Source organism: Enhydra lutris, unplaced genomic scaffold, assembly GCF_002288905.1.
Source record: "Enhydra lutris kenyoni isolate GAN:26980312 unplaced genomic scaffold, ASM228890v2 scaffoldscaffold66, whole genome shotgun sequence".
NCBI lineage: Eukaryota > Metazoa > Chordata > Mammalia > Carnivora > Mustelidae > Enhydra > Enhydra lutris.
Genome location: NW_019154150.1, coordinates 1,856,362 through 1,870,233, shown reverse-complemented (window position 1 = coordinate 1,870,233; position 13,872 = coordinate 1,856,362). Strand labels below are relative to the sequence as shown.

The following is a 13,872-nucleotide window of genomic DNA, read 5'->3' as shown; positions in this document are numbered from 1 at the left end:
TTCTGTACCTTTTCTTTGTGGCAAATGATACCAGTCTTCCTTTTAGATAATGCAGAATTATGTTTTTCAGTAAGTGGTTTTAAGTAAGAATGTAAATTGTTTTAAAAGAAAAGCCTTGAGAAATAATAGCTTACTTAGGTGGTGTACCATTTTGACAAAACTTGAGAAGAGGGTATGGGACCAGTGAGCTGTGTGAAGGTCACACTGAAATAGAGGCAGGAGGGGATGGAGCAGAGCAATCCAGCCCTGTCCTGGTGGGTGGGAGCACTGGGCTCCATCTTCTGTTCTTATGTTTCAAAGGAGCCGTGGTGACATCTGACACAGCAGCCATTCCCCGAGGAGGGAACCCTTTGGCTTTTGTGGAGGTCGTTCTGGGGATGTCCAGCATGGTGGGAAGGACGGAGCTCTGGAATAGAGCTCCTTAATTCTGCCCTTTAGAAGCCTTTTAACCTCTCTGTGCCTTAGTTTCCCCATCTCTAAAATGCCAGTTTTATCCCTCACATCATTACCATGAGGATCAAATGGGGTGATGGAAGCATTTAACTAAGTGCCATTCACATCATGTTCAACTAATGTTGTGGGAATGTTAACAATTGTTCTTCCTACCTCCAAGGCTTGTTTGAAGGATGCAGTAAATTTATGTCTTTATTTGAAAGTGATAGCAAACTATGAGAATATTGAATACTGTCATTGTAGATATCACCTTTCTTTCATTGGTTTGAGAACTAAAATTACTAAAGGGCAAGGATATTGTTTATAGGACTGTTTATAGGACTTAAATATGTTGCCTGATCTTTGAAGATCAGCCACTTTCCAAATTCTCATGGATTCGAGAAGAGGCATACGACCCTGACTCTAACTCTCTTGATATTCTCAGGTGGGTGGTAAACCCAGAGTTGGTTTTAATCACAGCCCCCCACTCATTAGCTATGTGACCTGGAGCAAATGACAGACTCTAGCCAACTTAGGACTCCCTTCTGTAAACCCGGAGGAGCAGTAATAACAGCCACCTTGTGGGGTTGTTGAAATGAGGAGTGCAAGGCCCCGCAGCACAGGTGCTGGTACCATTGGCCCTTGACCTCGTCCCTTTCCCTCACTCCCACTGTGTTGGGACAGTGGACTGCAGAGCAATTTTTAGAGTCTGGAGAAGGTAAGGGTGCACCTACTGGAGGAGGCAAAGACCAGAACGTAAAGTGGTGTGGAAGCATTCACTAAAAGCACACTTAGTAAATAAACAGATGGAAGATGTTCAACATTGTATGGCTTATTAAGGAAATACAAATTAAAATGAGGTATGTATAAAAAATAAGGAACTTTTGGTGTATGTTTAGAGAAATAGACATTGCAGATAATCACTGTGGTAGTAAAAAAGGTAGCAAACCTTTCAATGTATGTTCTTTTCTTTTTAATGGAGATATAATTCACATACCGTAAAATTCACCCTTTTAATGTGTACAGAATTATGCCAGCATCACCACTATCTGATTTCAAAAACCCTGTACCCATTTAGCAGCTGTTTCCTATTCTCTCAGCCCTGGGAACCACCAGTCTGTTTTCTGTCTCTATGGATTTGCCTATTCTGGATATTTCATATAAATCACCCAATAGGTGATCTCTTATGTCTGGCTTTTTCACTTATGGCGTTGATGGACATTTGGGCTGTTTCCAGCTTTTGGCTTTTGAGGATAGTGCTGTTGTAAACATACATGTACATGTATTTGAGTACCTATTTTCCATTCTTTGGATTTATACTCAGGAAATTTCTGGACCATATGGTAACTCTACATTCCTCTTCATTTTTGAAGCTTTTTTTTGCAGGGCGGGGGGGGGCGCGCAGAAACAGAAGTCTTGGTTGACGACGACGACTACTACTACTACTACTACGACTTCTTCTTCTTCTTTTAAATTCTCAGAACTTTGAATATGTCATCCCATTACCTTCTAGCTGCCATGGTTTCTTTTTTTCTTTTCTTTTTTTAACTTGTTCATTTATTCCTTTGTTTAATAAATACCTATCAAGTGTCTGCTATATGATAGGGTTTTTTTGCTTTTGTTTTTGTTTTGTTTTGTTTTGTTTTGTTTTTAGGTATTTGGTATTGGCTCCATGGTTTCTGAAGAGATTAGCTGTTACTCTACTTGAGAATGCCTTGTGCTAAACGAGCCACTTCTCTCTTGTTGCTTTCTCCTTGTCTTTGGCCATTGACAGTTTGATTATGATGTGCCTGGGTCACATCTCTGAGTTTTTCTTACTTGGAATTTGCTAAGCTTTTTAGATGTCCTTCAGAAACTTTGGAAGTTTTTGAAGCTTATTCGGATCTTGCCGCCCCATCTTGTCTTTGTTTCTGGACATCTCAATATGCACCTGTTGATGTACTTGATGTCTCACATATCTTTGAGGTTGTGTTCGTTTCTCTTCTCTCATTTTTCTTGAATTTCCTTAGGTTACATAAACCAAATTGTTCTATTTTTAAGTTTGTTGATTCTTCTGCCTGCTCAAATCTGCTATTAAGCTCCTCTAGCAGATTTTTCATTTAATTATTGTATTTTTCAAATCCAAAATTTCTATTTTTTTATAATTTCTAACTTTTTTGTTATTTCCTCTTTGGTGACACATTATATTCATTCTTTCCTTTAGCTCTTTAGACATGGTTTATTTCTAGAACAAATTTAAAATAGCTGATTTAAGACTTTTGTCTAGTAGGGATTTCTCAGGAACAATTTTTATTACACTCCAATTTTTTCTTGTGTGTGGACTATACTTTTGTTTCTTTGTTGTATTCTTATTCCTTGTTGAAAACTGTACTTACACAAGAATATAATGTGGCCATTCTGGCCATCGTATTCTGTTCTTTACCCGTACTTTCATAGTTTGTTGTTAATTTGGTTAGTATTACACAAATTACTTTTGTGAGGTAATTTTGAAAGTCATGTGTGACCACTGAAGTCTCTGCTCAGTTTAGTGGTCAGCTAATGATTAGAACTTTTCTTAAATGCCTAGAATCTAAGTCTCCCAATCTTTGACAAGGATCTCTTTGTGCATATTGGGGCATGCTTTCAGTGCTCAGGCAGGCAGTTGGCAACTCTGCCTTGGCCTTCACTTCCTGTTTGCATCGAATCTCAAGGTCAGCCAGAGGTAAGAACTTAGGGCCTTCTCATGTCTTTCCTAACCATGTACCATGCTTTTGCCCATAAATAGCCTTCTAGTTTCCCAGGAAACCTCCAAACCTCTCATGGAAGGTTTTCCAAAGCTCCCATGGACGCTCCTAGCTTTTCCTTCTAAGCTGTTTGGTCCACCGATTTACCCAAACTGTTATCCTCCCTCAGGCAGCTGTGGTATTAAACAATTGCCTCTGATTGTTTTCAACAAATGCCCTTAAGGAAAAATAAAGATAACTTTTCAAGTAGAGTCTTCCAAGAAGGAAGGAAAGGAAAAATAATGGCAATTCTCTATGAAAAGGGCTTTGATGGAACTCAGACCCATTCTGCCCCCTCAGTGGCTGTCAGGCTGCTGGCTTCCATTCTGATTGCAGATGCTGGTTATTAGGGCTGCTGCAGAGTTGGGGAAGAATGGATAGGAATAAGGCAAGTTAAAATGCCACAAAGCTCTTTTATTCTTACCAAGATTCAGCCATTTTTCTTGAATAAACATTCCACAGATTGCTGCAAACCTTTAGTTAATTTCTAGAGTTCTGAAATAGTTGCTTCTGATGATTTTTTGCCTATGTTCTTTATTTTACAGAGGAGAGTCTGATTGTCCTTATTCCACCATTTTGCTGATTTTTCAATGTATGTTGAGTCTTAGGCTTATACCCCATGAATTAATCCCAAAGCAAGGGAAGAAAAAGCCAGTCATGTCCACCGTCATGTTTACCAGTGTTATTTATGATAGTGAGAAATTCAAAATGTTCTAAATGAGTAACATTAGTGGGGAAAAGCATATACATTCTGGGTCACGCTGTAATGTAGCTGTATAAAAGAAAGAGGAGTCCTGGGCAGTAGGATTAAAACATGGAAGCTGTGACCCTTGGTTCTAGAGTCAGATGGGCTGGGTTAGAGTTTGGCTCTGAGATTATAATAAATGACTTGTAGCAAATTAATTCATCTCTCTAAGCCTCAATTTCTCATCTGTTAAATGGTGGCAGTTCTGTAACAGTGCTGAGAACTTTCACAGAAGGTGTCCAGGTGATATGCTTGGCTCAGCCATTGCTAGCATCTAGAAGATGAATATACAACGCATATTCCTGCCATTGTAGTGCCCTTTTTTCTAACCTTGGTTTTTCCATGCATTGCCAAGGGATCTTTTTTTATTTTGGTTATCGCATATGTAAAATTTCACATCCTTATAGTTTATTTGCCATTATATCACTGTTGTTGCTATCATTCAATAGAAAATTCTTTATAATACATGATAGAATTATGGGTTGTATATTTTCTCTTTTCCATTTTATTTTATTTTTTTAATCAATGGAAAAGATAAAAGTGTACGTATAGTAAGAATCTCTTCTTAGGGCACTTAGGTGGCTCAGTTGGCTAAGTGACTGACTCGGTTTCAGCTCAGGTCATGATCTCAGGGTCCTGGAACCCCGGGATCCTGCATCTGGCTCCGTAATCAGTGGGGAGTCTGCGTGAGGATTCTCTCTCCCTCTGCCCCTCCTCTTGCTTGTGCTCTCTCAAAAAAATAAGTAAATCTCAAAAAAAAAAAAAAAAAAAAAAAAGGAGGAGCTCTTCAGGAGGGTCGGGGCAGGATTACCTGCCATTAGACGCTGGTATGATAGAAGTATGTTTTCCAGGTGCGTCTTCAGGGACTTGACTTTTTTTTCCCCCCAAGATTTATTTATTTGGTGGGGAGAGAGGGAGCACAAGCAGGGGGAGCAGCAGGCAGAGGGAGAGGGATAAGTGGACTTCCCGCTAAGCAGAGAGCCCAATGTGGGGCTCGATCCCGGGACCCTGGGATCATGACCTGAGCTGAAGGCAGACACTTAAAAACTGAGCCACCCAAGTGCCCTTTCAGAGATTTTTTGATAAACCACTATTTCCTGAGTCTCTGCAGGAGGCTGGGATGTACTTACTGGTCTTCTTCAAGGGGGTCTTTTATTCAGAGTCCTGGGGGCTAGGGTTCACTGCTGCCTCCTCAGAGTGGGTTGTGAAAGTGGAGGTTAAAACCTAGGAGCACCCTCTTAAATTTTATCATTCATCCTTAGGATTTCCCTGTGGGGCCTCCGTTTCCTCATCTGCTGCTCATCTGTGCTGATGATCTCTGTAACTCGGCAGGGCTTGTTTTTCCATTTCAGGTTCCGAGGTGCACCGATTATACCCGTGGCGGCCAAGCCTGGGGGGCCAGAGGCCCCTGAAACGGAAGCTCCACAGGGCATCTCAGAGCTCATTGAGGTACTGTCAGCTTGAATCCAGGCTGGCCTGTGGCCCCAGCCCCACTCAGGCCCCTTGTGTCCTGCTAAGTGTGAAACGGAGAGAAGGGGGAGGCACCCCAGCAAGAAGACTCTGAGCTGTTCCTTTAAGTCCCACCACACTTCCCCAAGGCACCTACATACGGTGCGGACCCTCCCTCACTCCCATCCTAGAGTGAAACCAGAATAGAAGCAGAGGCCTCACTCTCTAGCCCAAGGTCCTGCTGAGCTATCCACACCCTTATAAGTCGTTCAAAAGAACGTGTCAAACACCCCTACTCAGACAGAGCAGCTCCTGCCTCCTGGGGCTTTGGGCCCTGTCTTCCGTTCCAGGCCTTCAGACTGGGCCACTGCCTCATTGTGTCCCACTGGCTGATGGAGACGGGCCCAGCAGCAGGGCAGCGAGGCTCAGGGCCTTGTGGGCTCCCTGAAATAACGGCGCTTCTGAGGCATGGGCTTCCTCCAGGCTCAGTGGTGATAGGTATGGCCGGGAGCCCAGCCAGCACAGGGTGCCCAGGGCAGCCAGAAGACGGGGCAGGGGTGGGGGGTGGGTGGTGATGCTGCTGTGAGGCCGTGACAATGGAGACCAGTGTCCCTCGCTCAGAAGGGTGGCGTGGCGACTGTGGGCTGGATCCTCGGCCCACCACCTGCTCTTTGTGTGTCTCTAAGCACGTGACCTGCTCTCTCTCACCTAGCACGTGACCTGCTCTCTCTCACCTCTGTCCCCTCAGTTGTAAAGTCAGGAAAAGAGCACTAGCTGTGGAGTTGGTGTGCAGGTTAGATGAGGTTAGTAGGTGTCCTGTGCTCAGAACGGTGTCGTATCAGAGTTTGCTCTGATAGTGATCTTTACATGCCTTTCACAAGGACCATGAACTTTCACAGTGGTGCTGGGAGGCTAACATTGTTTATCCCCATTTTACCAAGGAGGCGTCTGAGGTCCAGAGAAGTTAAGTAACTTGCCCAAGGTCTCACAGCAAGTATGTGGTGGAGCTGGCATTCAGCCCCAGATCAGTTGCTGGGGTGTCTTTGGGGTCCCCTGACACCTGGACCCACAGAGCTGAGAACAGATGCAATCGTGTGCACTGCGACTGATTCTGTGATTACACGGTGCTGCTCTGACTGACTTAGTAGAATAGGCCTTTCCTGGCTGAGGCTTTTGCTACTTTTTCCTCTCCTTCTGAGAGCTCTTGATCAAGGAGCCTTGGACAGTTGTTTTTACTAAAGCAAAATTCACAAACACTGCTATGGAAGATGTTTGTGTATTCCTTTAAGAAGCCTCTGCATAAATCCCAGGCCAAGCCTGTTTTGAAACTGTAGTTTTTTTCCCAGAAGAATTGTTATCACAAGGCTGAGAGTTTGGAACATTCACTGCCAAATACTTTTTGACAGCTTCTTTCCGAACGAAATCTGAAAGCCTCAAAATAAAAGGAATAATGTGGTCTTTATTTTCATTTGTTTATTGGGAATTAGCTCTGACATCTAAGAGCACATAGTCCGCATGAGGAAAATGGGCTGGCTGTGGTGGAAGCGCATGGAAGGAGAAGGAGCAGCAGCCCCACAGACTGAGAGGGCAACGCTGGCCCTTGGCAGACATCAGGTGGTCCCCCATCTCTGCCTCGGCCTGGAGCTGTGGCCTCCCCCCCTCCTGCCCTGCCATACATGGCGGCAGCCCTGCTCACCGGATCGTTTGGTCGCTTTTCCTTCTCTCAGGCACCATGCCAGCTGCTGGAGATCCTTGGAAGGACTCATGGCCCTAGGAGAGAGACAAATAAACAAAAGCTCACAACAGTGTGTTAATGGGTGATGGGGGCGGGGAGCACAGCCGTACAGAAGGGGCAGAAAAGCCTTCCCAGAGGCGGTGTCTCTCCGGAGAAGGGGAGGCAAAGCTGGCTGGGGAGCTTCCAGGGCCTGCCAGTGGCTGGTTCCTGCTGTGAGAGGCCACGTGGTGGGGGATGAGGCCTCCACGGTACCTAGGGGCTAGCCAATGACACATCTTAAATCCTGCAGGCTCAGAAGGCTGGGAAGGCATGTGAGGTCAGATGGATGTGCCTCAGGCTGTCCTGCAGCAGGCTGCCGCTGCTGCTGCACTGCAGAGGAGTCCCGAGGCCGGCCTTTTGGGAGCCTGTTGGTTATCCCAACGAGAGCAGAGAGGAGGTTTCTCCAGATGCCCTTGTCCTTCGTACCCAGAGGAGCCAAGGGCACCATGAAAGTCTGGAGTGCCACCAGGGACCCGTCCACTTCCGAGCGGGGCCAGCTTACCCAAGGACTACCCTCACCCTCAGCCCTGCTCTGCCCCGCCCTGTTCAGCTCCCCTCCCTGGCAGCACATGGCACTAGCACGCGACGTCTCTTTTCTAGCTCCTGACGTCGCAGATTTCCATCCCGAGAAGAGACCCCTCAGGGCCGCTGCTCATGTCTGTGGACCACTGTTTCTCCATCAAAGGCCAAGGCACTGTGATGACAGGGACCATCCTCTCAGGCTCCATCAGCCTTGGTGACAGTGTGGAGATTCCTGCCCTCAAGGTCAGTCTTACCTTGTCCTTCCTTTTCGTTTGTCTCTCTAGTGGCGAGCAAGAGGGTCGGCCCCTTTGCCTCTCCAGTGGCTGAGCTACTGGGCCAGGTCCCCAGGGCTGGCCCTCTGGCTCTGCTCCGCTCCATCTTCTCCTACCTTTCCTGAATTCTAGAACCACCACTCTCCCTAGTTCTCATAACAATACCCACATGGGGAGGCCTGTGACATGCCATGGTGAGCCTGCCAAGTAGGTGTTCTTTGTAGATGAAGAAGTGGAAGCTCTAGAAGGTGTAGTGGGCTCAGGATCACATGATCAACAAGTGAGGGCACAAGGTGCGCGCCTGCCCTTTCTACAAGCTCCGTACATCAAGCTGGCAAGTATGCGTGGACTTCCCTCTGGGTTCTTTTTGCCTCGCCACAGCAGTTTCAAATTAAACACAGTTACAGTCTTGTGTCGCTCAGACTCCTACATTCTGGAGTCTATCCAGAAGAGTTTTATACTCGTAGTGACCACTGGTAGATACCATGTTATCCCCTGGAAGACCTGTGGGCAGCTGCGTGTCTCCCTGTTGCCTCTGCCTCTGGCAACTACCAGCCTGGCTCTGATCTCAGTGCTGTTCAATGGCCTTGATGGTTCCCATCTGTAGTGGGCTTTTCTTGTGGTTTTAGTTTACTGGAGAAGAAGCACTTAGAGCCTCCTTGACCACCCTTCTCTTCAGGGGGAATAAAGGGTGGGGAACAAGGGCTAGTTAGAGCCAGGCAGATCCTATGAAGACATCTGGGGTCCAGGGTGGTTGTCTAGTTCTCAAAGGAACCTGGAGTGCAGGGACATGGAGGCATGAACTTGGCCCTCTATACTGCGCCAGGGACAGCACCAACTGCTGGATGCACTCACAGCCCTGGGTCAGTGGATTCAGTTTGCCTGCTAACTGGGAGTTCTCCCTGGAGGGCTGTCTTGAGACAGATTCTAAGGTTGTCTGGCTTACTAGATGTATTAGAGTCCTCCTCAAAAACAGAGTGTGTGTGTATGCATGTGTGTGTGTATATATGTGGGTATATTTTAAGGAATTGGCTCACGTGATTATGAGGCCCAGCAGGTCTGAAATCCACTGGATAGACCAACAAGATAGAGACCCAGGGAAGTAGTTCAAATCTGAAGGCTATTGGCTGGCAGAATTTCTTCTTCTTCCAAGGAGGTCAGTCTTCCTGTTTAGGCCTTTAACCGATTGGATGGAGTCCACCCACATTATGGAGGGTTAATCTGCTTTCCTCAGAGTTTACTCCTCTTAATGTTAATTTCATCCAAAAAATACCCTCACAGAAATATCCAGAATAATGCTCGACCAAACATGTACGTACAGTGGCTTAGCCTAGTTGACACATAAAATACCCCACCACCCTGTGGGGGAGAACCACAATGACAGTGGCTGCCCTAAAGAAGGGGAGGCCAAGGGGCACCCATACCTTGTGTTGGCCATTCCTGGTCTAGGATAACCTGGGAGGATGTAGGAAAGGGGCATTTCATGGCTGAGAGGAATGACCAGGGCTTCCCCAGGTAAAGGAGACCTCAGGTTTAAATCACCCCACTCTACTCATTTTATGGTGGTGTGGCTGTTGCTTCCTTCTGCAGGGCTGGAGTTACTCGGGAAGAGTCTCCTGACCAGGGAGGACCAACCTCAAGAAAAGCTTCCCTGATAGGCCTGAGACTGGCCAGGTTCCAGGGCTCCCTGGGGTGGCAGCAGGAGCTGAGGGACAATGACCCTGCCCTTCAGAGTCCCAGGGCTTCCCCTGACATAGGCCCCGAGTTCTAGGGTCATAATCGCCTCCTCTGCTGGCTCTCATCGATCCTCCTCTGAAGACCGTTAGTCCTGGATAAACACACCACTTAAATAATCAAATCCGTGTTGTGCCAGGGACTAAAAGTGTAAATCTTAAAAAAATAAAGCACAAAATTATGAAAATAAACCAAACTTATATTTAACAAAGTTAAGATTACTGTAGTGCTGTGTGTTAATTCTTAGCTGGAACAGAGAATGAATCAAATGTAAATTTCTTTGCCTTCTGGGTGTTCCCTGAGGCAGACGCTGAGGAGCCACCCTTGTCCAGTGTCCCTTCTGCGCTGGGAGGAGAACTGTTTGCAGCCTGGGAGAGCAGCCAGGAACAGGAAGGTGGTGTCAGGAGAGGTTGCCGTGGGACATAGACTTGGAAGCACAGTACCTGAGGGACTGGTGTTGGATGATAAGATCAGTGGCCACTATGCTGGACCAAAGCATGGGATGAGGGAGGGCCGAGGCAGAAAGAAGCAGCCACATTAACCTGACAGGAATGTTTGAGTGGCGACATGTTCTGAGGTCTTTGGCCACTCTTTTCATCCTTATGAAGATGGAACTTGTCTATTAGGGTCCCATTACTGATCTGTAGTCCTTGGGCACATGGAAGGTGCTTGGCAAGTATGAATTTAATTCTCCTCTTGCTTCTGTTCACCCATTTCCCCCAGCCTACCTTTTAACTCTCTACTGCTGTGCTATTCTCTAATTTACTGGTCAGGGAAAGCATGACTTATAAGTAGCAAACTTGAATATGTGAATATTTCCAGTCAAAGTGAAGAAAGTGTAGCCTGGTTTCTCCTTTGCTGCTTCAAGTAAAATGTGAGAGGAAAGGAGGGAACTGAAGGTGGAACTGTTAGCAAAAAGATACCTGCACTTGACAATTTGGGAGATTCTCGGCCTTTCCAGATTCCAAACGGTGCTAAAAGTAGGGAATGCACTTTGAAAAAGCATGCTCTGGAGAAGGGCCTTCAGTGAGGCTGGACAGCCTCTGCTGTGGAGAATAGGGATGTGACTTGTGGATCCATTCAGACATCTTAGCAGAAGCCAGGACTAGAGATGGGCTTCTCCAGGAAGGATCTGTGGAGAACTCTCTTTTTTATTGGTGGGGATCCCCTTGACATACATGAGAGACCCACGAGATTTTTGAGAATGTTGTATCCAGCAAAAACACTGTCAGCCTGGACTGAAAGGGACAGACCTGACGAAATATTTAAAAAAAAAAAAAAAAAAAAAAAAAAAAAAAGGCAGTTGGACTTCTGGTATTCTAATTGTAGGAAATAAACTGATAGAATTACTCAGCTCTAACTCATGTTATCTTTCAAGAAAAAGGAAGAATGACTCCAGGGGCAGGGCCGTGGACACAAAGGCAAAAGCCAGAGAGGGGAGCCCAAAGGCCAGGGCCGGGGAAGCCTGTGGGCCCAGAGCGTGGAGGACCAAGCCACAGAGGGTCATTTTCAGTCCAGGAAGGCTAACAGAAGTTGCTCTGTTGGATTTCAAATTTGCTTGGGTCCAGTGATCTCTGTGTTCCCTTCATTTTTCCCCCTGTACCTATATTCTATTATATTTTGTGATTTTAAAAATTATTATTTTTTAATTAACATATAATGTATTATTTGCTTCATGGGTACCGGTCTGTGAATCATCAGTCTTACACAATTCACAGCACTCACCGTAGCCCATACCCTTCCCAATGTCCATCACCCAGCCACCCTATCCCTCCCCCACAACCACCCAGCAACCCTCAGTTTGTTTCCTGAGATTAAGAGTCTCTTATGGTTAGTCTCCCTCTCCCATCCCATCTTGTTTCATTTTTTCCATCCCTACCCTCCATGACCCCCCACCCTGTCTCTCAAATTCTCATATCAGAGAGATTATATGATAATTGTCTTTCTCTGACTTATTTCACTTAGCATAATACCCTCTAGCTCTGCCTATATTTTAAAGCAAAAAGCCTGTCTTTTAGTTTCACACATCCACAGATGGAGAGGCATTTGGCCCCAGGATGGGTCATATCTGTGCCTGATTAGGTGGGTTAGATGATATTTTTGAGCTGATGATATTTAGATGAGATTTTGGACTTAGAGTATGCTATAACAGGGGTGAGAAATTGGCGATGTTGGGGGAAAGTATTTTGCACATGGGATGGATGTGAATGAAGGTTTGGGGACTCGAGGATGGACTGTAGTGGGTAGAATTGTGGCCTACAAAAGCTGTATTCCCCTAGATGCTCAGAAATGACCTTCTTTGGACTATGAGTCTTTGTAGATGTAATTAAGGTAACAGAGGGGACCAACCCCGCTGACATGTGGATTTTGGACTTCTGGCCATCAGGACTGCAAGAGAACACATTTCTGTTGTTTCACGCTTCCAGCTTTGGTCAATGGTTTAGGGCAGCCCTAGGAAATGAACATGGATTTTGGATGGAAAGGACTGAAGTCAGAACACACCTCACGTCCTTTGCAGTTGTGGGCAGGCCTCGTCACTCCTCTGAGGTTTGACTTGGTCGTGGGGGACAACCGGGGTGCTGTGGGGGGTGACACAAGCTGTACGCACACGGGTGGTACAGGTTAGTGGTGGAGTCAGGACTGCTGCGTACAGATGGCCAGCTCTGTTCCTTCCTTCCTTTCCTGTAACTCACCCGTAGCAGGTGAGAAAACCTAGGCCCAGGTCTGTTAAGCAACCAGACAGCAGAGCCAGCATCTGAAGTCATTCCTCTGGCTCCAAAGACCCGGCTGTATCTACTATATCCACTGCCCCTGGGGCCCCAAAGAGACGCCAGGGCCGGTGGCGTTTCCTCTCTGGGGCCAGACCCTCCCACCTCCAGAGCAGCTTCGTAGGTGAGCCTGGCGCCCCACTGAGGCCTCTCCTGGGCCACAGAGCCTATAAAAACACATTTCAGAAGCTCCTGAGGTCCAGAACTCCTGACCTCCTCTTGCCCCCACTTTCCAGTAACTATAATTGGTGGCCGGTGCCTGTCGGGCACTGGGGACATTGCAGGGTGGGGGCTTTAAACTAGATGGCCCTCCTCCCCAAACCTGGTGACATCCCCGTCAGATTTCACTAATCAACTTGGACACATCTGACCGCTTGAACTCCCTCAGAGGCAGGGCACAGCCATTCCAAATAAACAGTCACATTCCCCTCCTGGCCAGGGCTGGCCCGCCGGAGCCGGTCAGACCCTGGCCCCCTGTCTCTGCTGCCTGCGTCCGTTCCCAGCTGGGGCCCATTAGCCGATAGAGGGAATGTTGGGGGAATGGGAGTGGAGGAGAAAAACCAAATCCCACTTAGATCCCCAAATGGCGTGAACACCAGACATCCCAAAATTCGCCAGCCTCTTTCTCAGGCTTTTGGTTCTCCCGATCCCTCAGCCCGTGAAATCCGTTTGGTCACATCTGATCTGGGGATTTCAGGCTAGTGATGTTTCCAATAGCAATTGGCTACCGGGGTTGTCATGTCCGAAACTCTCGAAGGAGAGGTCTGGGAGTTGAGAAGCAAATGCTCGGCTTCTCTGTATCTCACTAATTTATCCCAAACTGAAGTCTCACCTTGGTCCAGGGCCTCTGGAAGAGGGGCGCTGTGGTGTGCTGACAGTAGGGATGGCAGGCAGGAGGTGCCTGGTGCCATGAAGGTACCTAGGTTTTAGCTGGTAACTCTTGTCTACTATATCGTTGCCATTCAGGATTCCTTTCCTGTGGAATGTCTCTTGTGGGGTACGGTTGCAGTAAATGGCAGGACAGCTCCCAGGTTATAAGGAAACTGTTCTTTTCAGGGTTGCTGAGTGCGTTCTTGAAATGGAAATACACTTCACAGCCCACACTGTCCACCGTGAGTCCGTGTTCGTTTTCCAATGATGGTAACAAACATCTAAATAGATACCTATTTATTTGGCAGAACTGTTTGAGAAAAGTTCAGAATTCGACAGCATATTCATATTCAGACTTTTTTTTTTTCTTTATAAAAACCTCCAGAAAGGGAAAAAAAAATTCTTAAGTACCACTAGGCATTGTTACTCTTACCTTTGCCTCCACCCTTGGGCACTGATCACAGGAGAGAGAAAGCTGTGACGTCTGAAAAGATGTATTTTCTCACCCCAGCAAGCCCATGGCTGTACCTCTGCCTTCCCTGTG

General features: G+C 46.7%; 1 protein-coding gene across 1 annotated transcript in view; it reads left to right on the top strand.

Annotated features, from left to right (window-relative positions):
* LOC111159079 (eukaryotic elongation factor, selenocysteine-tRNA specific) overlaps positions 1-13,872 on the top strand; it is a 248,509-nt gene that overhangs the window by 107,678 nt on the left and 126,959 nt on the right. Inside the window, exons 3-4 of the mRNA XM_022521467.1 lie at positions 5,292-5,388; positions 7,763-7,927. Coding sequence (XP_022377175.1) covers positions 5,292-5,388; positions 7,763-7,927 — 262 coding nt within the window. The remainder of the gene's footprint in view (positions 1-5,291; positions 5,389-7,762; positions 7,928-13,872) is intronic.